This window comes from Marmota marmota, unplaced genomic scaffold (assembly GCF_001458135.2).
Source record: "Marmota marmota marmota unplaced genomic scaffold, marMar, whole genome shotgun sequence".
NCBI lineage: Eukaryota > Metazoa > Chordata > Mammalia > Rodentia > Sciuridae > Marmota > Marmota marmota.
The window spans coordinates 2,531,308-2,558,226 of NW_025999946.1; the positions used below are offsets into that span (position 1 = coordinate 2,531,308).

Sequence of the window (26,919 nt, forward strand, 5' to 3'; positions counted from 1 at the left end):
TGGATGGAAATTAGGAAAAAAGTAAAAAAAAAACCTACCTATTAGATATGTTTGCATCTTGCAAAGACCATTTATGGTACCAAATAAGCAATTAATTTAATTGATTGGCCATGTGTTTCTTTTGTCCTTCTGCATTAATAGTGCAGGGGGAAAATGTTGGTTACTTTTTTTGCTGTCTGTAATTTGCTCTTCTCATCCAAGAACCCAGTTGTGTTCAGCCATGCCCTTTTCCTGTGGTCACCGCTCTATTGAGGGGAGAAAAATAATATGCATCAGCCTAGGGGGACTATAAAGGCAATTTATATTTTCACTGCTTTTTTGATGTACAACCAAACTGTTATCAACAATCACTCTGCATTTTTTTTTCCCTGGGTCAAGACTGTTAATGTGAACTAAGACCTGTGTTAAATCCCTTCAGCTCCCTTCCAGCTGTCTTGCTGTGTGTGACCTTGCCATTAACTGCCGCTCTTCCTCTCCTCCCATCCAACCACATGGTTATAGCCAAGATGTCCATCTACAAGAGAATGAGGCGGGCATGTTGTTTTGATTGCGGACGTTCTGAGCGTGACTGCTCGTGCATGTCAGGCCGTGTGCGTGGTAACATGGACACCCTTGAGAGAGCCTTCCCACTTTCTTCTGTCTCTGTTAATGATTGCTCCACCAGTTTCCGTGCCTGTAAGTTCAATCTCGACATGCACCCCCTGTCTGTGCTCTCTGTGGTCTCATCCCTGTCTCGTGCTGTGCCCCGTGGTTCTGTGAGTCAGTCGGGCTGGTGTCTTCGTCCCAGTGTGATCTGTTATGTGGTGACACGTTGCCCCAGCTGCCTGTGTCCCTGTATGTGCTGAGGAGGGAATCTGACTTCTTTGGTTTATTATGTTTCTTGCAATAATGGGTAGGACTGTGATGTAACAGTCCAGCGATATTCTTTCCCTCTGGTTTAAATCAGTATAAGAGGACTGCATCTCAAATACTATATTAAAACAGGGATATATGAAAATATACATTTTAATATTTTGGAAAAGCCTATAAATTGGGTTGGGTTGAAGGGAGGAAGAAAAAAAAAGTGTTAAGAGAGAAAGCTAGCTCAACCATTAAATTTTTAAATGAGCTTAATTTTTGAAAATGCAACAGAGTTTAGGTGCAGATGTCTGCAAAAACACATCTACACATATGGTATTTTTTCTGTGCCTTTCTAACCTGAATCTCATTTCTCAAGTGCCAGATTTTGTGCTATATTCTGGAAAAAGGTATTTTAAATCTGCCAACCTCCATAGGCTGGTGGATTCTAGAGCTTCTCCTCAGAGAGATGACGAATTCAAAGAATCGCTCCAAGAAAAAAATCTTTTATTTTTCCCCACTTTTTATTTTCCCCACTTAACTAAGGTATCTTGTAATAATCATGGATCTAAATAACAAAAATTGTAAGTCAAACCGCCATGATTTCCGAGTCGGTAGCACAGGCCTTTGTCTCCCAGGAGCTCGGTGATGTGAAAGAGCTGCTGGTGACTAACGAGGCTGAGATGAGCCACATCCCTGAGACCATGCTTACCTCCTGTCTTCACCAGAGACCTTGCTATTTTGTTGACACAGTTCATTGATGATGTTACTGGAAGCTCTTGGTGGAGAGGATGGGATGTGTGTCCTCATCCACGTGCATAAAAGGCTGTGTTCCGCTTGAGGACTTGACTGTCCATCAAGTATGACCGTGACCTTGATTTCATGTTGTTGGTAGTGCAGGAGGTAAGAGGCAATGTTTCTTTCTGTGCTTCATCTATTCCTCTTTATTGGTGACTCTACTGTCATCCATCCTCTCCCTTCCTACATGCCCGGAGCTGATTGAGCTACATTTTTACCAGTGAGGACGAGTTCACACCCACCACAAGGAGAAGGGAGAGCAGAAGGCTCTTGAGCATCTGTTCCTATGAAAGCCAAACCTGCCTAACTCCCTGGTGTTGGTGCTGGAAGTGGTCCCAGCACAGGGTACTTGTGTGATGCTGACCATGGGGATATGTAGGGCCAGGGAGGTAACACTAAACTCAGACTACATACCAGAGTGGTGAGCCATGCCAGGTCTGATATTTGAACACACAGTTTGGTCTGAGGCATGACACATGCATCAAGTTGTATTGGAGGCATTAGGAAAAGTTGGACCTAGGACCATAGGATATCCTCTCTGATTCCTGATTCACTGCTCCTCCAGAGCAGTGCTAAAGGATAAAAGTGACACCTAAAGGAGGCTGCTTTGAGAGGAATTATGGGCTACACTAACCACTTTGGCCTAGAATCATGGAAAGGAGGTATCTTTCTTACAAATGCCACAATATGAGTCCTTAACCTTTATTCTCCCTTTGAGAGTTCTCTCTTAGTTTTTATGCCACTACCCAGATGACCCAAGTCACAGTTGCACAAATAACTCATCTGTGATGCTGTGGCAAAATGCCAGGTTCAAAGATGAGGAGGAAGACAAAGGGGTGAGCTGTGGTGGCACCATTTGGCCACATCTCTTTGACTGGCAGTTGTGGATGTAACTGCCAGCCATCTTTTGCTGTTCTCAAGTAACCACTAGGCTCTGAAACATTGGCCACAGATTTAGTGGAAAAAGGAAGGAGCCACTGTGGCTCCGAGCTAGGGCCTATGGTCATATCTTGGCTGTAGTCAAACAGATCAATAACAGCAAAGTCTGTGTCTCTGTTTAAGGGCCATGATGCCCAGTGTGTGTAATTTCCACTTTATCCAAGAGAAACCATAATTAGAGGGATTTCTCTGTTCTGCAATTTCATCTAAGCATTGATGGAGGCCAGGAGAAGAAAGTCTTGGGGCGGGATTGTCCCATCCTCTCAGAAACATTCTGTGCATGATCTTACTGTCCTTTCTGTGCCTCCAGCACAAGCATCTCTACCCCAGTGGAAGACATGGAGCTTTAGGCCCATGTTGAAGCTGTAACTGGTATTGACAGCTCAGGGGGAGGTTGGCCTTCTCTGTTTCATCCTCCTCCCGCCGTCGTCACTCCATCAAACAAAAGCAGATTTCATCCATCCCTGTGTGAGACCACTCACCTTTGACCACTAATAATAAGTTAGAAAAATCCATTCCAATTTGAGCCCCTTTATGCACCCACATAAGCCCTTCTTCTCCAATTAAAAAAGTCTCTCTCTCTCTTTTTCTCTCTTTGCGGAATCCCACTGGCAGAGCTCCAGAGCAATCCCTGGGTGACCCTTGCTAGTGGTGGGGTTGGGCGGTGCCCATTTGACAGAGCGAGTTGACTCCAAGAGCAGTGGTGAGAGTGGGCTTTTTATTAAATATGAGCAGATGTGAAATGTAGAGGGTCTGACAATTAGAAATGGCAGGAGAAGGGCCCTGGAATCAAAGTGAGGTCAGATGGGCGGATCAGATTACTTCTCTTACATTCTTTAGTTGTTCTGAAAATCATTTTGAATTAGTGTCAGTGGAGCCATGATGGGTTTTGCCCTTTGTCTTTTATGCTGAGGCTGTATTGTTTCCCCAAGACACTCATTAAGGGTCATTATGCTATTATGGAGCTTGCTTTGGTCGCAGTTTCCCAGTTGAGCCAGTGTGCTTTGGAGACGGCCTACTTCGTCTCTCTCTTGCTTTTCATCTCCCTCTCTACAATTTTTTTTTTTCCTTATAAAGGGAAAGATTTCCGTTTTTCAAGGGACGCTAAGTTGAAACACGAAGTCCCATTACATGTTTTCTGAAGTGGGAGTAGAAGTAGCAGGTTCCCAGAGGAGGGGTGATGCATTAGAAGTGTTCACACAGTTTTCAAAACCTGCCTTCTACTAGCAGGGCCTGCCTGCCTCCTGCTCAGGCACCTCTCTTTGGAGGTGTGGGCCATTACCCAGGATCAGCCCTTGTTAAGTCTCCTGCTGGTAGACCAGTTGTCTCTTTCTGTTGAACTGGTGAGAAGATGAAAGGCCAAAGGTGTGACATAAAGATTTTGGGAGAGGAAGGCCTAGTTTAGAAAAGATAAAAATAAAATAAAGTTTAAATATGTGTAGCAAAAATAAGACAGTGACAAATAAGGATGCATGGCAAGACCATTTTGTTTTTGGCAATCCTTGAGGCTAGAATCAGAACACATAGTGTCATTTTCTGATCATCTTTATTCTGTTTCCACTTCTGATGATCTTGGGCAGAATGCCAGGATGGTGTGCACCCCACCTTTTCCACAAGTAGCTGTCCTATAGTACTACCCAACATAAAAAATATACGTCCAGCAACACACACGTATATACATACAGATGTAGGTTCTAATCAGCCCCACTCCTTCCCGATATAATTTTGTGAAATGTCCCTTCTCTCTATGGAACTTTTTTCTTGCTCTTTCAGTCTGGTCTGATATCTGATTTTTAAGTGCAAATAGAAAGGGACAATTAAAATTATGACGCAGTGACAACTTAGGACCCTATTGATTCAGACCTGCTGAGACCTGCCTGATGTGATTCTGGTCACAAACTGTCAGTAACTCTGGTGAGATCAAATTAATCATGTGGCAGAAGAGAAACGGGTTCTTATACTTGCCCTTGGAACTAGTTTTAGCTAAAATACACGTGTGATCACTCATGCCAACCTTTCAATAGCTTAAACCTGCGTGATTATACACATGCTTTGCAAACTACGGTAGCTAATTTTAAATTGTGCATGACTTTTATTTCAGGCATAGATATAACACATGGAGGCATTCAACTCTGAGGGGTAAGCTGAGAGAAGAAGTCCAATACGATTAGATTGAAGGCAGACATACCAAAATCGGTTTAGAGTAATCTTGAGTCTTGTCAGATAATAAACAAAAATCAGCTTATCCTGAGTGGCCTTTGGTTTGTGTGGGCAGAGAATTAACATTGTCAATAGAACTATAGTCACTCCAGTGAACTAATGGCATTTTGAAGAACATAAAATCAGATACTAAGGCAGGGGATGGAAAGGGCTCTAGAAAAAAAAGTCCATCATAGGACATGCCTGTGGAGGGGACAGTTCACTTAATAAACTGCTTCTAAAGACCAACAGCCTATCATTATTTTATTCCTCTTATGTATAGTTTTGGGAGACTTTCTCCAATCCTCAGTTTTACTTAGTTTAACTTTGGGTCTTAGAAACCAATGGCCTCCTCTTCTCACCACTGCCACAGTGAGTGGGAAATGGGAAAAGGAAAGCTGAAGATACTGAGCACATATTAGTTTAATTATAGTTTTCCATGGATTTTTTTCATCAACATATAGCAATGACACAAATTTATGGGGTATAATGTGAGTATGTGAGTTTTCCATACACACACACACACATATTGTACAATGATCAAATCAAGCTAATTAGTATATACATCACATCAGACGTTTATCATTTCTTTGTGGTAAAACATTCCAAATTCTCTCTACCTGCTACTTTGAAATATATACTACATTATTATCAACTACAGTCAACCTAGTGTGTATCAGCAGAATTTATCCTTCCAATCTCACTGAAACTGTACCCATTGTCCAGTTCTTCCCACCTCCACTCCCAAGCATTTTTATTTTTTAAAGCCCTGCATCTGGATGTCCAGATTTATCCCATTTTCTCATGCAAACCATGCCAGTGTGATCCTCTCCCATCCCCTTTCTCTGTCAATATTCATTACACACATTTACATCAATAACTAAAGGAGTTTTTGGATTCTGCTCTGACACTGCAGCAACATGGACCATGCATCCTGATTTGGCCATTTGCATTTTATTGCAGGAAATGAAAACAAGCCTGGGATAAGATTCAGCCATCCCATGTGACTAAGGCAATGTCTTCAGTAGGAGACTTGGGGCACTTTGATTGGTCACAGGCAAGGTTACAGGAGCCAGTGCCTCATGCTTGAGGCACTGACCACATTGACCAGAAATGGGCCACCACATAGGCGGTGATCAGCCTGGTAGAAGATAAAACTTGTGCTAGAACAAGACGGTCTTTGAAAGGAATTCTTTAAATTGATGGTTTCTAAAAAGATTCCAAACAAATCATCCAGAACAAATGTCTGTTTTCTTGCAGTTCATTGTTGAATGAAGTAGTTGACATGAATTTGGGGACCTTGTTTTACCTGCCCTCTCACCCTCAGAAAGGTATTGCTGACTCTCTTAACATAAATATGCTCTGACAGCGCACCACAGAGAGATGAAAGAGGAAGCGAACAGGAGGCAAAAGGGAGCCAAGTTTTCAAAAGAAATTCTTTGAAACAGAATTGAGAGATAAGAAGTAGAAAGGTCAGAATGAGGGGAGACGAAAGGGTCTTTTGTGTGTACCCTGTCACTTAGCCACCTCCCTTTCCAAGGGCACGGCACTATACTAAATGACTCGGCTCTTTAAAAGAGAAACTAGAAAAGACGTTAGCATGCCACATGTAAGCCAAGCAGAGGTCCTCATGCAAGGTGACATGGAAATTATGTTTGCCTTTTTATTTCAGGACAGTGGCCGGTTGTCAGAATACTCACCCTGACAGCTCCTACCACGGGGCAATGGATTCTTCCCCTTACCTTCCTGGTGGAGGACAGATGGGGCCAGTTAGCAGTGCATCTCAACCTCCTCCACTATCTCTGGTGACAGATGCCAGGGCCAGCCCGCCATCCACTTGAGCTTTCTTGTCAGGGCTCTGCCTTGAGCCCAAGGCCTGACCTTTACTCTGTGAAATAAAGTACTGATGAACAAGCAGAGGTTTGAATTAGAGTAGGCTTGGAGCAAATGTCAAGTCCATCTCTGCCTCCCTCCTCCACCTGCACCAGGAGCCTGGATTAGACCCAGTCTGGAGTTTGCAGCGCCTTAGGCTTTATGGGTCTGGGGAGACATAACTTATTAACAAAGAGTTATTAAATTTTTATCAATTTTACAACACAATGTAAATGCCTCTTATGAATCTACATTGTATTCATTATCATTTAAAATGTTAATTAAGTCAAAGTTGCATTTAATTTCTCTCTAAATGGGCCTCTGGGAAGAGCTTTTAGAAACATCTGTGGGAGTGTGTAGCTCATGGAGCTAGGGAATCCCCCAGCCTGCATTCAAGATTGCCCCCTGAGTTGATTGCTATCGAGTGTCTGTGGCTAATTTGTTGTGATGTGATTGGGCATTCTCTCAAATTAGTACCAGACCAATAATGGTGCAAAGCCACTGGAGAGAGGCTTGTGGGGTGGCAGCACAGGTTTCACTGCATCCTGCCTTCAAATCCCATCCAGATGGAAGCCAGCAGTTGATGTGTGGCACCTTTGGTCTCCATCATGCCTTGGGATTCTCCCTCTTCATATGGTACCCATCATATCGTTTGGGTTCTTCATTTGAGCTAGACCTTTTTCGTATGACCCAGTAAGTTTAGGACACTTGCCAGCATGCTCATGGTAAAGATATTAGTGTTCAGGATCTTTTTTTGACTCCTATTGAAGCCTAAAGCCATAAGCACAGGGCAACTGGGTGGAAAGCATTTTCAAGATGGAGTGGATGTTGGAATCATAAACAGGTCATGCTCACTGATGAGGAGAGACAAAGGAAAGGCATACTAAGATCGGCTGAAAAACTCTCTTCCCTTTTTGAGGCAACAGGGATGTTTTTGTCTTATCTGAGCATAAGGCCACTACCCAATAACTATTATCTTTGTTCTCCATCACCAGGGAACTGAACCTTGTTAACATGGTGGTAGTAGGAAATGGCCAGTTGGTTACTTGGAATCAAGTTAAGGTTAGACTTAGTGTAGTTTCTACTAACTGTATGCAGGACACTTTGCCTGCACAGCAAGGACGTACATGAATGTGTTGTTGTTGAATTTAACTCCTAGATACATTTGCTACATTGCAAGTACTACTCTATGTCTTGGACAGATACTATTGAAGTTAACCTTTATCATGAGCTACAATTATTTGAAATAGAGTCAACTGCAAACTGAGACATCTGTAACGTGCCCCATTTACAGAGGAGGCAACTAAGACCCAGAGGTTGTCTGACTTGCCAAGGTTCAATGGTAGAGCGGGAATATAAGCCGTGTGCCTCCAGCTTCTATGGGGTAGGTCAAGGCACCTGGTCACTTACATAGTTGTACAAGATCATTAGGTCTTTTTGTTTCTAAAGAAAGAAGAAAAGATAAGGATTCCCTGAGGAAAACTAGAGACCATACAGGAAGTGCTAGAGCAGAGCAGAGCAGAGTAGCTGGCCACCCAGCAAGGCTGGGGTTGAGATTTGATGAGAGTGTAGGCAGAGGAGTCCCCCGAGGGTCCAGTGGGGCCCCATCCTTGGCAGAGTCCCAACCAAAGGTTTTGATCCTAATTCACAATACAATGGAAAGCATTTAAGTTGTTTGATCAGGGAAATGAACTAACAGAAACTGTGTTTTCATAATACTGTGGTGGCAGCCAGGAAAGAAGGGACCAACGGGGAGGAGGCAGTTGGGAGACCCACTCTGGGGGAGGAGCTGAGGAACTGAGTGAGGCTGTGACAGGAAGAGGCAGGACTGGGCTGCTCTGGGGATCCGTGGGAAGGAAGGCTCTCTCCACCTCGGGGATCCTTGCAGCTGAAGCGCATTATCCAAATGCCAAGTCCAAGAAGTTACAGTCTTTTTAAAAGAAAGTTTAATTAATGCCTCTGAAACAGTTGAATCCCATTAGTTGAATTTCTTGAGCCTAATTTTCCCCAGCTGACCAGTAGCCATTTCGATTCCTATTTGGGATCAGTGGTGTTTTCTTCTTAGTGGAGGAAGATTTGCTTATCTCTGGCCCAGGACTGGAGACTTACCAGGCTATTGGATTGCTCCTGGTTTTGAGGATCTACTCTGCCAATTTCCTTTTCTTCCTCAGTAGTTCTTCTTTCCTCACCATCCTCCCAAGTTGACTAGCCTCACATCTTAAGTGTGTCAGATGTGACAGGTGGACAGCTTCATGTTCCCTGTGTGATAGCCCGGGCTGAGCAGCAGACCCAAAGCCAGTGGGGCCACGTATCCTGTGATAGCCCTGAGAGTCTTGACTCCAGCTAGGTGTGGTAGCTTCCGTTACAGCTTCTGGGAATTATTTTTAAAATCCCTGGATATGGCAATAAGATCTTTCTTCTCCTCCCATTTTTCTCAAGGAGACAGAATGTCTCCTTATATCTATGGAGGGAAAAAATAATAAGGACTTCACATCCCATTCACTGAAAATCGATGGTAGTTTTCAAACACTTACCCTACTCCACTGGAAATACAAAACACATTTTCTGTGAAGTACTGCCACACAAAATCCTAGGGAGCCATGTGGCATTTCTAAGAACCATGGAAAATTTTTCTTCTCCATTCCATTATTCTGTGCATAAGATCTTTGTCTGTGTTCATTGTGTCTCTATGTTGGCGTACATGATTGTTGTGTTCGTGCACACCATTGACCCCATAGGGTCATTAAATGCATGGGAAAGTATTTTGAGTCCTGGGTTTCCTCACCTGGCTGTGCATGCTGAGAATGCCAACTTCTGGAAGCGGAACATGCCCAAATACACCTTGCCAACTATCTCTGTGTTATTGTACTCTCTCTGGAGCTTTCTCCCAAACCAATATGTTGAATTATTTAGATAATCAGAGTATCTTCCATCTTCACGTTTGCTTACAAGAGTTCTGCTTCCTCAGCTGACCTTTGCCCCCAGAGAATCTCAACAGATGGAACTAAGTCCAACATCATCAGGCAGACTCACAGTAGACATCTGATATCTTTCAAATAGCTAGATAGTACATGTTTCAGAGGGAGATCACTAGACAGGCCCATCGATTCTTATTCTAAAGAAACATTCTTCTGATGTCCAGCTCAGATAGTCTGGGCAAACTAAAGTGGGCTTTCTTCTGTGACCATCTCATTTGGTCATCCTCAAGGTTCTGTACTTTCACATTCAAGAGAAAAACTCTCCTTGACTCTTCTAATAAACCCCAAAGCCTCCATCCTGTCCCCTTCACCCTGGCATGGTGAGTACCACTAAATGTTCCTGGGGCTTTCAGAGAAATCTTTATGCAAACTCAGAAATGGAATCTCTTTTTTTAATATTTATTTTTTAGTTGTAGTTGGACACAATACCTTTATTTCACTTATTTATTCTTATGTGGTGCTGAGGATCGAACCCAGGGTCTCACACATGTGAGGTGAGTGGTCTTCTGCTGAGTCACAACCCCAGCCCAGAGTGGAATCTTTTGAGGCAGATCTGTGTCAGGGATGATCAATGGCACACAGATTTTTAAATGAAGTGAGAGGACTCAAGCTTCATACCTAGAGCTGCAGCAGATGAGTCCAGAGTGCAGCTGGGCATCTGTAGACCACACAACACATGGGCATCTCATGGAAGTGGATCTGACTGCTCACATTACACAGGTCTTCCTCTTGGCCAATGTCAGCTTTCTGGGATGAAGCCTGTTGGATCACACCCAGTCAAGAATGGGCCTAAGGGCTGCCTTTCTTTTCTCCAAGATCAGAAATGTAGCACACTGGCCTTCTTGGCTGGGCTTCGTGTATCTACAAGAATATGTGAGTAGGAAATGGCCTGAAGGATTTCAGGTCTGCAAATATTTGATGAGTAAAAGAATGAATTAATGAAGGGATTTTCAACCATTTAAAGGCTAGGTGGTTTGCTAGAAGCAAGATTCCTCCAAATCCATGGGGTTTCCTAAAGCTTTCTAAGCAGCCTGCCATAGAGTGTGTGTATGTAGATGTAAAGAATGGATTTGCACAAGAAGATTAAGGGGGAAAATGTACTAAGTCAAAACAAGAACATAACTGAAGGAATTTGAAAATTATCCACTGGCAGGTATAGTGGATAAGTACTAGGAAATAAGATCTAGATGCAACTCACAAGAAAGAGTCACACAGGCAAAGAGCCACCACTTTCTCGAATCAGTAGAGATGGGATTCTGTCACACGTAGAACATGAGTTCTAGAAAATCAAGGACTTGTGATATTTGCATTTAGCTTTATTACTTTCAGAAAACCTGGTCATTTTCCCGCAAGTCAGGGTGGCACAGAATAATGCATCAGGTCTGGTCAATATGAGTAAAGGGGCCTGCTGTACCCAAATGGAGAAGCACCTAAGGCCACACATGACTATCAAGACCATTGACTTGAGAAAGGCAGATTGAATCCAATAGCAGCATGTGGGTGACACTTCTTCCCACCCTGAGAAGGCTGAGTTTCCCATAGCTACTTTCTAAAAGTGTCATTATTCTGTTTATGCTGCTCAAGACAAGGAAGAGGCTGTGAACTGCCTTGACTGCTCTCAGAGCTCTCTCGGGCTGCACAAAGCACCCTCTTACCTAAGAATGCCTCTGAATTGCTCTCTGCATTTTGTCAAGGTCGAGCTAGTTATTTCTTCAGTGCAGCTGAGTACAATTCCACATATGGCCTGGAACACATCCGGCAGGGATGTTTCAAAGCCAAAGCCCCAAACAGGTGTTACTGAAAAAGGAGTTTCAGTGACCTGCAGAAAAGAACCAAGAGGTTAAAATGCAACTATGAAAGATGCTAGGAATGCAGACAGGGATGAAGGGGGTCAGGTCACCGGGGTCTGCATGTCTTAGGACATAAATGTGAAATTTGCAAGGAGTTTATCACTGGAAGCCTGCTCCCTCATGGGTTTCTGCTATTAAAGTGAAGATGGGAACCCAACATCTCCTTTTCTTTTCTTTTGACGGGGGGCCATTTCTTTCCTTTCAAATTCTGTCTTTTCTTCTGTCCATATTAGGGGATTCCCAAGCCATTCTCCTAATTGTGCAGTATGCCAAGTGGTCTTATTGGCAATTAAAGCCTGAGATTCTGGGGAAACACAAAGCAGGAAAAAAAACACAAGGGAAAAGATTCATAAGTTTTCTGGGGACTTTGGATGTAAGTCCTGGTGTGGTTATGTTTTGATGTGTTCATCAAGTAGATGTTCCATGGGTGCTGATGGCTATAGTAAGAGTCATGTCATAGGTGTGTATGAGACGACCCTTTTCAAGGCACTGACATCATCTCATTTTTTTCTGGGCAACATAGGTGTCATCCCAGAGCTCCTCTATTGCTTAGGGTCCCATCTGTAAAATGGAGATGATAACATGACCTATCCCAGAGTGGTCACAAGGATAAAATTTTTACAAGATTGCCTGGCACATGTGGAACGTTGATTTATTATTGTTACTATTATCATCCCTTCATTAATGAGTGAGATAAATAGAAAAAAATGAACTTGACCAAGAACATAGAGTTAATGGAGGTGTAGATTGCCAGATGAGAATATTGCAGTCTCACCTGATATTGATGGGAATGTTAGTGAACAATCACTTTAACCATAGCTAATGTTTTGTTTAGTTTTGTTTTCCAATGATAGAGTCTTGTCCAGACAACCTTATAAAAAGACACATCAATTACAGCTAGAGAGGCTTACACAGATAATGGCTGAGATTTGAACAGCTTAGTATATCAGACTTTAAAATTAAAATTGAGTCATTTTCCTTAATTTCTAGATCAGGGAATCATACTCTTAACAGAAATAAGTCTTCAAAAAATGCCAAGAGGTGGCTAATATCTCCCGAGGGCATTGGTTTCCATCTTGGCTACTCAGGAAGCATTGCAAAATTTGTGTGAAACATAAGGAAATTGAAAGATGGTATCTCTGAGGCCCCTTTAAACTCTGAGACTCTGATTGTCCTCATTTTTCTGATTGAAACAGAACCTAAAAGTCCTTTCTTTTCAATTTTTGCTGGTGTAAATCCTTCCAAAATGCTGAAGTATACTTACTAACATTCTAGTAAACCTTGTGAGAAAAAAAATTAATTATTCTTTGAGTAGAGAAATCTTGTGGTATATCATTGTTATTCTTCTGGTTATGAATTCTCAGCCTCTAGGCCGAGAGCTGGAGATAGAGAGCCCAGAAGATTCTTACAGTTTGTCCTTTATTATCAGCTTTACCTCTTTTCTTTTTTAAAATATTTTTTAGATGATGATGAACCTTTATTTTATTTGCTTATTTATATGCAGTGCTGAGACTCGAACCCAGTGCCGCCTCACACATGCTAGGCAAGTGCTCTTCCTCTGAGCCCCAACTGCAGCCCAGCTTTACCTCTTTTAAGATGTTTTTTTTTTTTTCTTCAAGATTGGGACAGAAAAATGGCCCCCTGCCCCTCCACCATCCTGTGATTATCTGAGTCCCGGTGACTTGAGGTTATCAATAGTCAGAACATTGCCGGCTCTTGAAGGTTTCAAAGACCAGTTCATTTGTAGTCTGTCTACAAATGTGAATGGTATCTGCTAATGGCTCCCCAAAGAATCTTCTTAGTCATATTCTGCCTTGTTTTGTCAGGCCTCCTGGAACATAACTTGTGGAATTATAGGAAAACAAACAGGAACACCCATCTCCCAGATTGTCTAATACATATTTGATGGATAAAAAACATGCTTCTTACTATCTTACCTCTGATCTCACCATGCTTGCTGGAGTCTTCTTAGGCCCTAGAATCTTTAGAAAACAGTGACTTTGGGTTTCCTCCTTCCTTGTCCTCCTGAAACCCTGCCTTTATGACCTGTCCATCTCTAAAGTGGACCTGAGGATCGTCAGCAAATTCAGTGTGTTCTTGGACGATGGAAGGCTGGAGAACAAATGGAGAAAAGAGACTGGGGGCCATTTCTTTCCTTTCAAATTCTGTCTGTATTTATTTTCTTGATGAGAATATTTTCTCAACTCATTTCTTTGAGCTCTGGTTGGTGTCAGACCTTTCACTGTCACCTTTCCTGCATTTGCTTTATGCGTATCTGGATTCTGCTTCTTGTTGAGTTTCTCAAGTTAGTGAGGTTAGCGTAGGTATGGGGCCAGGACTGGGGCCAGGACCCTCACCCTTCTTTGACATTTTTGAGACTACATTTCAAACATTCTCTCAGCATCATCGGGGCCACTGTTAATTTCAGGGACTCAGTTTTTCTTTCCTGATCAATCACTGCGACCCTCCAATTAGTCTTCCGGGCCACCAGCCCACTACCAAGTTTATTATTTTAAAGCACCCATCTAATCATGTTGCCATCCCATTTTAAAGAGGGGAGAAAACAGGAAAAGTTTTGATGGCTTCCTGGACAACCAATCCCCTCTTAACAATAGCACAGCCTTGAAAGTTCTGTTATTGACATGGCATTCAAACCCCTTTGCAGTGTGGCCTCAACCAATTTATGTAGTTGCATTTTCCATATAAGAATCCTTTAGCCAAGTACTGTCCAAAAAAATTTCTCATTCTTGTTTCTTAACTCATTATTACTGTTACTTGACATTAGTGTTACTTAACACTAAAATGTTATCCTATACCTGATTCTGACTCTCACCTCTTCTAGCTGATTGAAACTTACCTACTCTTTAAAGCAGGTAAGTTTGTGGCCCATGGAGCAGATCTGGCCTGTTGTAGTAAGCAAAGCTTTATTATAACAGTCAGGCCCACTCCTTTGCTTCTCGTTCTTGGCTGCTTTGAAACTGCATAACAAAGTTGAGTAGTTGCAACAGTGAAAGCGCAGCCCACGACTACCTAAAAACGTGTCATTTGAACTTTTAGGAGAAAAGCTTAGCAATCCTTGCTTGGAAGTTAGAAGTCAGAATTGATGGGTCTGTCTTCTTAAGGCTGTATATGACACTTCACGTAAGCTCCATGTAGAGCAGTGTTCATGTGGAGCTTTTTAAGAAATAAACAACAACAATATGCAAGAAGTTTCATTGGTCTTTGAATCCTCAGTATACCTCAGGCAGTGTCCCCTGAGGACATAGTGGGAATTCAGCAGATGCTTGCTGAATGGCATGTGAACTCGGTCAGGAATATATTTTTCTTCTACTGGGCATGTCCCAAGGAAAAGAGGGTCTCAAGGGCAAAGCTATTCTTTCTTGTTCCCTTATACCATCTCGATCAAACCATTTGCTTCTGAACAGCCGATTCATTTGACTCCTCCACAACTCCAGTGGATTGATTTAGAATTGGTCACTCCTTCTTCTGAAGGTGACATTTCTTCCACAGCTTCTTCTGACAGGCTCTTGGTGTTTGGACTCCTGCAATGGTGGTCATTGGGCCCTGGAGTCTTGGTGGGTAGAGACATGCATTGGGAAGGCAAGGCAAACCTGTTATTCTGCTGCTCCACGTGACCTCACTCTGCTGTCTTATTCCAAAGGCTCTTTTTATGCACCTGTGATTCCACAGACATTTAACTTATCCTGACTTCTCTGATAGCAAGGCTTGCACTACTCATCACTCAGGCCCAAGCCAGTTGCCTAGAGAGTAAACCCCTGGCTAGAAGAATAAACCTCCAGTTTAAATCTCGACACCCTGAACAGTTTCCTCCAAGCCCTTCTCATCTGCCTGGGTCTTTTCCTGGCCTCTTGTCTCTCCTCAGCCAGTGGTAGTCAGCAGAGTAGGGAAAGGAGATGCCTTTTGCCTAAGCCTCTGACCCTCCTAGTCAAGTTGCCTGTGTAGACAGCTGGAGACACTCTGGGCTGAAAGGAAGATTGTGACATTTGATTCTCTTCACTCAGGTGCCTTAACCAGCTCAGTTGGATGTGGGAACTGAATGTAAAAGGATTCCCCTGTTTCTATTGGAAATAACACAAATGCGTCTATATGTCTTAAGGGATACTCTTTTGGTTGCTGCATGAGCTATTTCTGTTGTTGCCAGAGATTAAATCTCAATAACTTTTTTGAAATTAGAGTGGGCTTCCCATCAGCTGAATGGAGCATGGCACTCACCTCCTTTACAGAACAGCTAAAGAACGCCTCTACCTTCCTCCTAAGCCCTGCAATGTTATCAGCAACGTAGTTTTGCTTGAGATCAAATCAGAGCAGCATAGGAACTGTCATTTTTCATTTCCTGGGGCCCTTTGATCCCATTTGGGGTTTATTTGTTCCAAGTGAAAAATGCAATCCCTAGTGCATTCATCTATCCTTTAGAGTACTTTTTTTTTTATTCTTAGTTTTTTTTTTTTTCCTGTTGAAGATCAAATCAGAGTTTTAAGTAGTGTGGTCATTAGTTATCACCATCAGATTTCACAGCCTATACTTCATTTCTGTTCTTACAAAATCACCAACCTTCTCTGTTGCATACCAATTGGTTGCAACGAAGCTACGCTATGCCTTTCATGGGTACTTGGGTGTTAATTTATTTCACAGTTTCCTTTGCAGATATAATCAGAGACACTATCACATTCCTGTTTCTTCTTTTTATTGTTCCTTTGCTATCGTGTTTGTGTGATCTTTCTCTGAAAAATGGCAGGTACTGTTTCTCTGCTCAGTGTATCAGTGACTTATATTCTCCACAGCTTCCCTATTGCCATTTTAAAAATATAACATTTTATAGATGTTATCTGAGTTATTTATAACTCTGGCTTTGTTATATGAGCAAATTTCCTAAATGACATTGTGGTTTAGGTACTCTTTCTAAAGAAAGGGAAAAATTCTTTGCAAAATATTTTCCTCTCATTTATAAATGAGGGGAAAGCCCTCAGTAAGATTATAATGCCTTTTTTTCATGATTTCTTAGTACATAGAATTGCACAAACATTACTTTCATGTAAGTGATCAAGTTGTGGTGTTTAATAACACGTTGTTAAAACAAAAGGAGCTATCCTTTTTGATTTATTTGGATATTTACTGGGTGACTTACAGTGCTTTACATATTAGAATTGGTTTGTCAACAATTAACATTCTAGCTTTTTATATAACCCATACTTCAGGTAATAGAGGATTATTAAACTGCAACAAGTGTGTTAGAAATCTGCCGACTGGTAATAAAATTCTTATGTATAACAGCAGCTGAGAAATACTGCTGTATATTTATGCACAGATTGCAAGATAGATGTTCCCAAACCACAGAGTGGCCCGGAATACAGGCTTACCAGCAGGTGGCGCTGCTTCTCTATGAATGAAATCCTCTCCCTTGATGGCGTCCTGGTCCAGTTCTCTCCCCTCCCCACTTTCTGCTTTTCCTCTTTCTGATGATTCTCCCCTTTATTTCTCTAAAATAAATATCTAAAACTGCCTTCTAAATATCTATACTTCCATTAAGACAACCATTCTCAATTTCCAGAATTTCTTTTGAATCCAACTTCCTTAGCAGAATGCTCCCTTGGAGCAAATAATTTAATAAATATTACTGTTAGAAAAGGTAACCTCACAAAACCAGATTTATACCACTAAGTTTGATGTGACACCTCCACTGTTTGATTATTGTCATGTGGAAACTCCCCAGTTTAATCTATTTATTTATACAAATTAATTTCCTGGGCATTCTTTCAAACCAAGATAAAAGGGGGGGGGGGGCTTTTGTAGAAAGATGATTGATGTACTAGAATAGTATCCTATATAAAAATAATTGTGCATGATGCTCTTTTATTAAATTACTAGAATCCAAAGTTAACCAAAGAATGTTGCTTTTCTCTCTGGGGCCAGAACTAAATTCTGACCAACATGATAAGAAGTTTTGTGCTCTGTTTTGTTTTTTAATAAGGTGTTCTCAAAAAACACCGATCTGCTCATCAACATGGGCATCATCAATAAGCCCAAGGAAAAACATACAAGAAACAATTTTTTGATTCTTTTGTTTACACACATAACGTATTTTTCAACTATTTTATTTAAAAAACATATTTACATCCTTTTACCAACTTAAAAAAATCTGCACTATTCCATTTGTGCAGGATGTTTGGGTGGAAACACTGAGTTGTATTGGAAACAGTGGATTTATTGAGGTATGGATGGGAAGAATTAAAATACAACCCAGGATGACTCATTTGTTTATTTTCTTCATTATTAAGTTCTACCTAGCAGGCCATAAAGAACTTTGAGTGCATATATTTTATGCTTCTTGTAATTTAATTATTTGAAACCATTAATTTTGAGAATCCGATAGGAATTTTCTTTTAGAACTTTTTCAACTTTTCTTAGGTTTACTGGGGTAGGGATGTCAGTCAGAGATCTGGATCACGTAATGTACATTCATCTATGTGGTTTTGACAGAGAACATCCTAAAGTGTTATTGACCAGACAAAGCCAAGCAGCAGAAGATGGGGGAAACCTTGTCTTCTCAGTGATTCACTTTCAAGCACTGGTTTTGATGACAAATATTTTTTGAAAATTTGGATGACAATCAGTTTCCATGTTCCAAAAAAAAAAAAAAAGTCAAGCCCTGATGACTCTCCAGTGCCCTGTACAAGAAGGGATGGGATTGACTGGTAGTTGAAGAAAGGAGATGATCCTAATGTCAGGCTTAGGTTGACCAAACTTTTCTACATGGAGTCAGCCTCCTGGATTTCAAAGGACCCTTTTAGGATGCATTAAATAACTTGATTTTCCTGTTGAATCCACCTCCCCAGGATAGAATAAGACTTCCAGGGGAGCTGGACACATACAAGGGGGCTCATCTTTTTATTTCCATGCAATTATTACATGTGTATCTGATCTCAAGTCCATGTGACTTAAGTGGCCAGAAAGTAGGCTGAGCAAGGCTGTTTTGGATAGACTTTTCTAATGTACAAATGCTATCCACTGTTATCTTGAATCTGAGTATTTATTTTTCTTTACTTTTTTGGTACCAAGGATTAAACCCAGGGGCACTTAACCACTGAGCCACATCCCCAGCCCTTTTTAAAAAATATTTTATTTTTGAGACAGGGTCTTGCTAAGTTACCTAGGACCTCTCTAAATTGCTGGCTTTGAACTCGTGATCCTCCTGCCTCAGCCTCCTACATCCCTGTGATTAGAATCTCAGCATTTAGAAGGAAAGAAAAGTGACTTCAAGATAATATAGATTGTCCAAATTCTGTCCTTTGGAATGCAAAGCCTTTCTCTGTCTGCCCTGTATCCACCTAGCTAGACCCTCAGATACATTTTCCTGCTTTAGCCAAGCTGATATTCCTACTGTTTTCCCTAGCTTTTACCAACCTACTTGCCTTTGTTCAAGCAGTGCCCTCCAGCGAACATGCCCTCTCCATATTTTGTAGCCATGCACATGCCCCCAGTGCTCTAGGCCTGCACTTAGTTCTGGGGCTCTGCAGAAGAGTCAGGCTGACCCCTCTAGCCATCCTGTTCTTGTTTCAAGTCTTTCTTCTTGTGGAACATCCCACTCTCTAGTCCTTGTCATCAACGGCATTTCCCTCAGCCCTCACTTGACATCATCCATTTGAGAACACCTTATTAAAAAACAAAACAAAACAGAATACAAACTTCTTATCATGTTGGTCAGAATTTAGTTCTGGCCCCAGAGAGAAAAGCAACATTCTTTGGTTAACTTTGGATTCTAGTACTGTTGTGTTTATATAACTTGTGGGTTGCTACTGTGTATGTTTTAGATGCAATTGTTCTCTCTCACTATCTATCTTTAAAAAGAGTTCAAAGAAAAGGAAAAGAAAAAGCAATGCCCCCCTGTATTTTGGTTGAATGGATCTGGGGTAGATCTTAAACGTTGTTGTTCTGTGAAGTTCCTTTTTAATTGAAGCGGGGGGCTTAGAACCACTGAGGCAAACCACATTTTCCTTGGCCTGCTTTTCCTCTTCTGTAGCTTTTCTGGATTGAGTGTGGTAGGAAGTGCTGGGTAATTATTTGTGGCTGGATAGTTATGAGGTCCTTAGTCAATGGCTGGCTCCTGTGATATCTGCCAAGAAACAGTAGACAGCATTTAGCCCAGAATCATGACAAATCAGAGCCGAAAAGGTCTTATATTTAATTAATGCCAATCCCCCAGGAGGGGAAGTGCCTTGCCAATGCCACAGAGTTGATCCAAGCCAGGCTTAGAATCCAGACTTCTGACCACAAGGCTGTGCTTCTGCCCTCTCAATGCCACCTCTCTGGCTACTAAGACCAGTTTAGTAGGAATCTAACCAGGGGCTCAGCACTGTGAGAGATTCAGAGATGTGTCAACTACAGTAGAGGAGCTTATTTCTACTTGAGGGGAATAGGGCACATGGGAATGGAAAACAAATGAATAATGCAACAAAAATCAGGAGATTTCAGGGCATGAGATGAGAATCACCAAGGAACTTTTAAAGAAAGACAGAAATCTACCTCATTGTAGCCCCTTAGGAAGGCTTCCTGGAAGAGGCAGATCCTGCCTGTTTCTTCAAGGGTGGATACAGTGGTGAGAAGAGGGGAAGACGTGGAAAGGCCTAGTGAAGGAGTCACTGCCTCCCTGCCCATCATTCCCTTGTTCCTTCCACCACATGTAAAAATCATGACCCCCCCCACCCCCCTGCACCCTGCACAACCACCACCGAAATTCAAGGGGAAGAGCCCCTTGCAGGCAGGCAGCGCGAATTTCCTGTAATTTAGGAGGAACAGTGGGGTTTCTCTGTTTCCATCTGATTTTCATTTGTTACTGCCCTGAACAGTTCCAGCCTTCTCCATTTGAGCCTGTTTAAATGTTTTCTGGCTTTGCTTGTTTTTATGACACTTGGCAAACCTAATTATTTGACCTGAGCTGTTCACTGGGGCCATAGGCAACATGGGACAAAAGTGACAGTCAAATGCAAGGCCCAGGGTTAGGTGGGGGAGGAGGTGCCCACCTCATTCTAGTGCTTGGATACCAGATCAGCTCGGATCAGGAAAGAGAATCTGAACCCATTTCTCTATAGAGCGCCATCAAAAGACAGCAGACTAGCATTTGTAGAGAAAGACCCCGGAGCAGAAAGCCTGGACTCCTCCAAGAAGTAATGGTGGATAACATTGAATAAGAACTTAGGAACTCTCCTAAGTGCTCTTCAGGTTTTGGTCCATTCTCACAATAACCCAGGAGGTAGGTTCTCCAATTATTCCCATTTTAGAGGTGAGAAAAGTAAAGTTAGATCATTTGCCAAAAATGTAGATTTGGACCTGGGAGTACAGCTTCAAGAATTTTTGCTATTTAACATGAGTTGATGTTTGTGAGAAACGAGTCATGTCTTGAAATCCTTGTCTCAGGATAGTATCCTTGAGTGTCACTGAAGCCAAGGACCAAAATGTAACAAGGGATGCCAGCCATATATCTGGGGGTACAGTAGGCAGCAGAGGGGGCACATGACCAGCTAGAAAGCTTGAGAGGTACCTTTCTGGAATGGGGACTCAGTGTTCTGCAGGATTTTTAAATAGAAGTTGTTAGAAATTCATGTTTTTATGAACAAAATTCAGACTGAAAGGTGCACACATAAAGCTCTATGGACCAACAGGATGGGGCCAAGCAGAACCCTCCAGTGGGCAGTATTTAGTCCTTACTCTGTCAACCTGAAGCCTCTGGCCATCACATTGAATCCTGCAGAATCTCTGAAACTCGGTGTCTGTTCAGCAAGGAAAGCAGCAGATATTAGGACATCAGGGTGTTGAGTAACTTGTCTGAGATCAGAGCTATAGAAGGGGTCAGAGTTGGGCAGGTGGCCTGAGTTTAGAAGCTCATATCCCCACACTGTTCTCCTGGGCTGAATGCTGGTGGTAAATGACCAAGGTTACAATCAGGAGACCTAGCCTCTGGATCTGGGTTTGCAGGCTAGTGTAGCCTTGATCCCAGAAAGGGTGAGACCAGAACTTCCCCTAGTGTCCTCCCTGATGCTGCACTGCACACCTTATTCTCTAACTGCACTGACCAAAGAGGAGCCCAGCGTGCAGTAGCATTTTAAAATATTGCGCAGGATGTGTCCGATGATAGATTATAGTAAACATAGATAATGGTTTTATAGTTCAAGAACATCTTTAGAAGGTGACTATGTCCTAAAGAAATATACTAAATGCTGTGTTTAGTGTAAAATCACAATCCAGTCTGGTCCTTACCTCCCAAGGTTAAAAACATACTGCGTTTCTAAAGTGTTCTGGCAGAGCATTCTTCATCGGGCACCTGGGTTGCACTAAAATCCATGCATTTTACCTTTATCTGAGTTTCAGAGAAAGTATCAGTGCAACCATCTAGAATACATATTAGAATTCCAGAGGGTTCTTGACACAACTGGTTCAATGGCAGATATGGTATTTATGGATGAGCTGATAATAATAATGCTATTAATAATAATAATGGTCTTATCTGTATAAAATCTTAGGGTTTAGAAAACAATTTCAGGCATACACAGATTCTAGGCTAGTCTTCCCATAGCAGAATCATTGGGGCAAACATTAAAAGATGTAAATAGCAAAGAGAAAATGGAAATGAAAATATGACTGACGTCTTCTGCCAGTCATGTGTATTTGAAGCTGTTTGGGGGAGGGGGAAAGAAACAGAGAAAGAAGATCAGATGGGAGTCAAAATATATAAGCAAATAAAAACTTTCGCCCCAGAGTGAAAATGTAAACTAGTATTGTGTTAACCAGGAGAATCTATGTAGGATGAAATAAAGTTCACAAGAGACCTGACTCCATCTCTCTTTTCTGTTTCTCACCCTGGGCAGGTGGCAACTCTCAGATTCCTAAGGCAGCATGATCTTTACTCCTTTGGATGTCTGACAGTTTGTAAATCCAGGAGGATGCACGTGTGGCCAGGGCCTTCCCTAACAATCTCATGCAAACAGCATGAAATGATCCAAAAAAATAACTCATGTTTTATTCTTGCCTTGTCTAGTTCTGCAGGGTGGTAGAACCAGCACCTCAAGTGCCCTTAAGAAACTTCCAGTGCCAGGCAGGGGACTACCGAGAGTCATGTGAGGCATTTGCCTTGGTCATCAAACCTAAGAGGTCCCCCCAAACCTCAGCAATCAAGAGATTCATGCAATGTCTTTAAAATATTTTTAAAAATCCATGATGAACAGTATGTCATCATTTTAAATGAAAATATGATAAATAGTGATTTTAATGCAAATAGTTAAACACTGAATTTAGTAGGCATGAAAACAAAAAGGACAACAGAAAGCTGGCAGCCTGCAGCCTCTTAAGTGAACCCTTTCCCTGTGCCACCAACAGTGTTTGGCATCTTATTGGCATTTTCTCTTGATGCATAGCACAGGGACCTGATTTGACCAAGAGCGAATCTGAATCTATTGGATAATAAGCCATATTGGACAAAAAGGTCCTTTCCAGGCTTCATAAATTCCACTACAGTCCATTTTGTCTTTGTTAAACGTGTGTGTTGAAAATTGCAATCCCTTTTATTCACAATGATCGTTTTCGACGCACAGCTCAAAAACATCAGCATTCACTTAAAAAAATAAATTAGCATGTTCGTATCTATTAAGCGCCATGGCTTTGTAGGCTGCAGCTGATGATTTTATTAAGTATACTGCAGGAGGGGAAAAAATCAAGGCTAGATAATTATAAATTTATAAATACATAATTCATTGGCATGAAATGATTTTAATGGGATGGATGCAGAATTATCTATTTCTTCAAGAAAATAACAGAGATGCTCTGATTAAGCCCGTAATCTGGTCTATATGAAATTGTAGCCAAACTGATGGGGCACATTTTCTTTTCTGAAACTACCTTTGATAAGAAATGCATTACAAACTCATCAGTTTGGCTTCCTGTTAACAAAGAGACAGCAGCCGTCTGGATCATTCTGGATTCACAGTGAAACTGCCACACCATGTATCCTCCAACTAAAGCTGTGTAAGTTTGACAAGGGGCAGATGAATCCAGGAGTTATTGTGCAGGGGTTTAAATCTATGCGGCAGCTGACGGTTGAAATAATCATCTATATATCGCTCTGAGCTAGCTGGGGAAAGGTTGAAGCTGTATATTTTCAACATATCTAGTCTAATGGTTAATCTGTTGTCTTGTATGGGGCTCTCGCAGGGTGGACTGACAGCTTCGAGGAATTGCTCCCGGTAGATGTGGTTTGCCTTGATTCTCAAAGTACGGGGTGGACGACTCTAACTTAGCTTAAGTAGGAAAAGGTGAAACTCACCTGACCCAAGTCCTCAAACATGTGAGGACCAGTAGGGCTCATGGCAGGCTGGGTGGGAGGGGCATTGGAATCACTAAGTGATCTCTGCCATTCCCTACTTTCCCAAGGCTGCTTGCTTGGAATGGATGGCACGTATCATTCCTTGCTCATTCGGCTGCCCTGGCAGGTTGGGAAGAGCACCATCCTTTTGGAAAATGAGGAAGCTAGGAAAATGTGAGAAGATTTGCTATGGGGGTCAGCAAATGTTTCCTCTCAGGGGTCAGCTAGTTAATGTCTCGGGCTTCGTATTGCAGCTACTCAGCTCTGTCATAGAGAGAGAGCAGTTATGGACAATAGGTAAGCAAATGATGGTGGTTATGGTCAGGTAAAATTTTATTTCTAGCCACTGAAATTTGAATTTTCTATAATATTTGTGTGACAGGAAATATAGTTCTTCTTAGATTTTTCACCCTAACCTTTAAAAATGTAACCTAGCTTGCGGACTGCACAAAATCCTATTTTAGGCTACAATTTGGTGACCGACCCCTGAATGTGACAAAGGTGAGAAGGCAGCTGGGAGTGCCAGGGACTTGGCAGGTTCCATCCCTCCTCTAAGGATTGTCCCTTACACACATGTAGTGCACATGCTAGTGCTGCAAACAGGGTCACGTCTGGCCTGAAAACCTTTCTCATCTGCTGGGTTTCAGGAGTGGGGAGGGGAGGGAAATTGGGAAAGGTTATTTTGTTGGCCTCTATAACTCCCCTCCCTGCCAGTTCGACTCAAAGAGAAAATTATCTCCTATCTCCCACTACCTTCCAGATCTCCAAGCTCCATTGCAATATTTCAGGAATATGCTTGCATTTCTCCTTTCAATCGTGCATTTCCTCTTTGAATTCCCTTGTTCATCTCTTGTGTCTCATCTTTAAGAAGCTAATACCTAGTGATCTTTGACTGAGACTTTGCTTTGCCCTTGAGGCAATAGAGACAGAATGTTCAAAAAAAAAAAAAATGAAAGAAAGAAAAAGGCCAAAGGCAACCAGATCTCTCAAAGGAATTTTCTACCCAATACTGAGCAGGATAGTATTGGGCAAGTGATTATAGCAATTCCAGTGAAGATATGAAAACCAAGATTCTAGATATAGGGTGCTTTGGTGAATGTTTGACTCCTTCCAGGATCTTTGGTAAATGTTTGACTCCTACCAAGATCTGATGTGGCTTATAGTTTGAAATTGGGGTGGGGGTTGTTTGGGTGCCATGGGTAGGTACATCTTGTAATTTGATTCTAGAGGATCCATTCAGTGCATGGTATTTCTATAGGGAATTTCACATTCCAGGTCATGTGGATTCTGTTAATATATTTATATGGCATTTTTCTCCCTCTCCCATGTAGGAGCTGAGTTCTTTCATTACTCTGTGTTGATGGACTCAAACTTACACAATTCAGGTTTCCAAGGCAGTGAATAGTGCCAGAAATATACCCTGTGATTAACTTCTACATAACCCATTGTTCCTTAAAGTCTCCCTCCCCATTCTCCTATTAGCTCCACAAAAGCCGGAAATGAAAAAGCACCAACAAGCCCCCCTTCCCTGCCCCTGTCAGCCCACCATGGGGCGGGTGTTCCCTGCCCCTATTAGTGCAAGATGGGCCACTTGGAAATCCTTTTTCATTCTCATTTTATGTAATGACAGACTCCTTTTATAAACCTCAACCTGGTTTTTCCAAATAAACGTATTCCTTATTTTTCAGCTATAGGTTGTGAAGTTATCCTGCTGGATAATGTATATAAAAAATTGTGCATTTAGAGTTTTATATGTTTGAGATGTTGATCGTTGGAGTCACTTCTGAGGCACAGCATCCTTTATCTTTTTATTTCTGTGTATTAGTATCTGTTGCGATCTTTGCAAAAAATACCTTCATGGATTAATTTTATTGATAATGGTGCAGCGTGTTCTTGGTGATATATGATACCCCAAGATTGTCAGACCAGAAACACTCATTTGAAATATATCCTTGGTATTAAGCTCTGATATTGGGCTTCCCCCTGCCCTTCTTGGCAAAGACTTTGGCTCTGACTTTCCTTATCCCAGCCATGCGTAGCTGCTCAACCTCACTGATGCTCATGTCATATTCCCAGTGTGGGATTCATCCTGAAACTGCAGCCAAGAGCTCCTTCTCAACAAACACCAATGCCAACTCGCAGTATGGGTTATTTATCTGATATATGTTGTTGTTTCTCCATCACTGCTTAAGGGAACTCACATACCTTCTCACCAGTCCCATCCATGTGATAGGCAGCCAGGGGTCTGATGGTCTACAATTACAGGACAAGAACAATCCTCTGAAAGTATTCCATGCTCTAATCCAGGGATTGCTCTCATTGACCACATTTGAGCCCTAACTAGCCCAGCCTTCCCGGTGCAAATTGGGAAGTCATGTCAAAGAGGTTTGTCCTGAGAATTTTGTCTATGGTGAATTGCAGAAGGACCATGTTACTGTGACTTTCATAATTTTTCTTAGGGTAAAGTTTGACAAGCCCACAAGAACTAGAAAGAACCATGATAGATCTCTATCCTAGCAATTTTGCCCTCACCCTTACTTTCAGTTTTAGTCATGTAACATTCATAGCCTGAAAACACACACATACTTTTTACTCATGATGCAAAATACTACACATGACTCTCTTTGTTTGTTTTTGCAGTATTGGGATTGAACCCAGGGCCTTGTGCATGCTCGCAAGCACTGAGCTACACCCTAGCCCTACATATCATTCCTTCTAAGAAGTGACAAACCCATGACATTTCAGTTAGGCAGCATTCTGATCACCCAGCGAGCTGGCCAAGCCAGTGGCCTGAGATGAATAGCAAGATAACACTGAGGGAGAAGGATTCGAATAGAATAATTATTCTGTAGGATTTCTTTCAGTATTTTTCAGGATATAATGGATCTGATCCTGCCGCTCATCTGGGTTTTGTGCGTGTATTTTGGGGGAGAAGGGAGGGGGACCCTGTATATTTCTGGAAATTATTGCAGAAGGAGATGGTCTTCTGAATTTTCACAGATATTATCCCTACTGACGTTGATGACAAAAATGCAGCAAAAAGAATTTCAGGAAGTCATCTGGGTAAAAGAATAGA

At 41.9% G+C, this 26,919-nt stretch overlaps 1 protein-coding gene across 24 annotated transcripts in view; it reads left to right on the forward strand.

Moving 5' to 3' along the window:
• Kcnma1 (potassium calcium-activated channel subfamily M alpha 1) overlaps window positions 1–26,919 on the forward strand; it is an 888,761-nt gene that overhangs the window by 764,279 nt on the left and 97,563 nt on the right. Inside the window, exon 22 of one of the 24 annotated variants that reach the window (XM_048801821.1) lies at window positions 502–675. The exons of the other annotated variants lie outside the window; for them this stretch is intronic. Coding sequence (XP_048657778.1) covers window positions 502–675 — 174 coding nt within the window. The remainder of the gene's footprint in view (window positions 1–501; window positions 676–26,919) is intronic. 24 annotated transcript variants of the gene reach the window in all.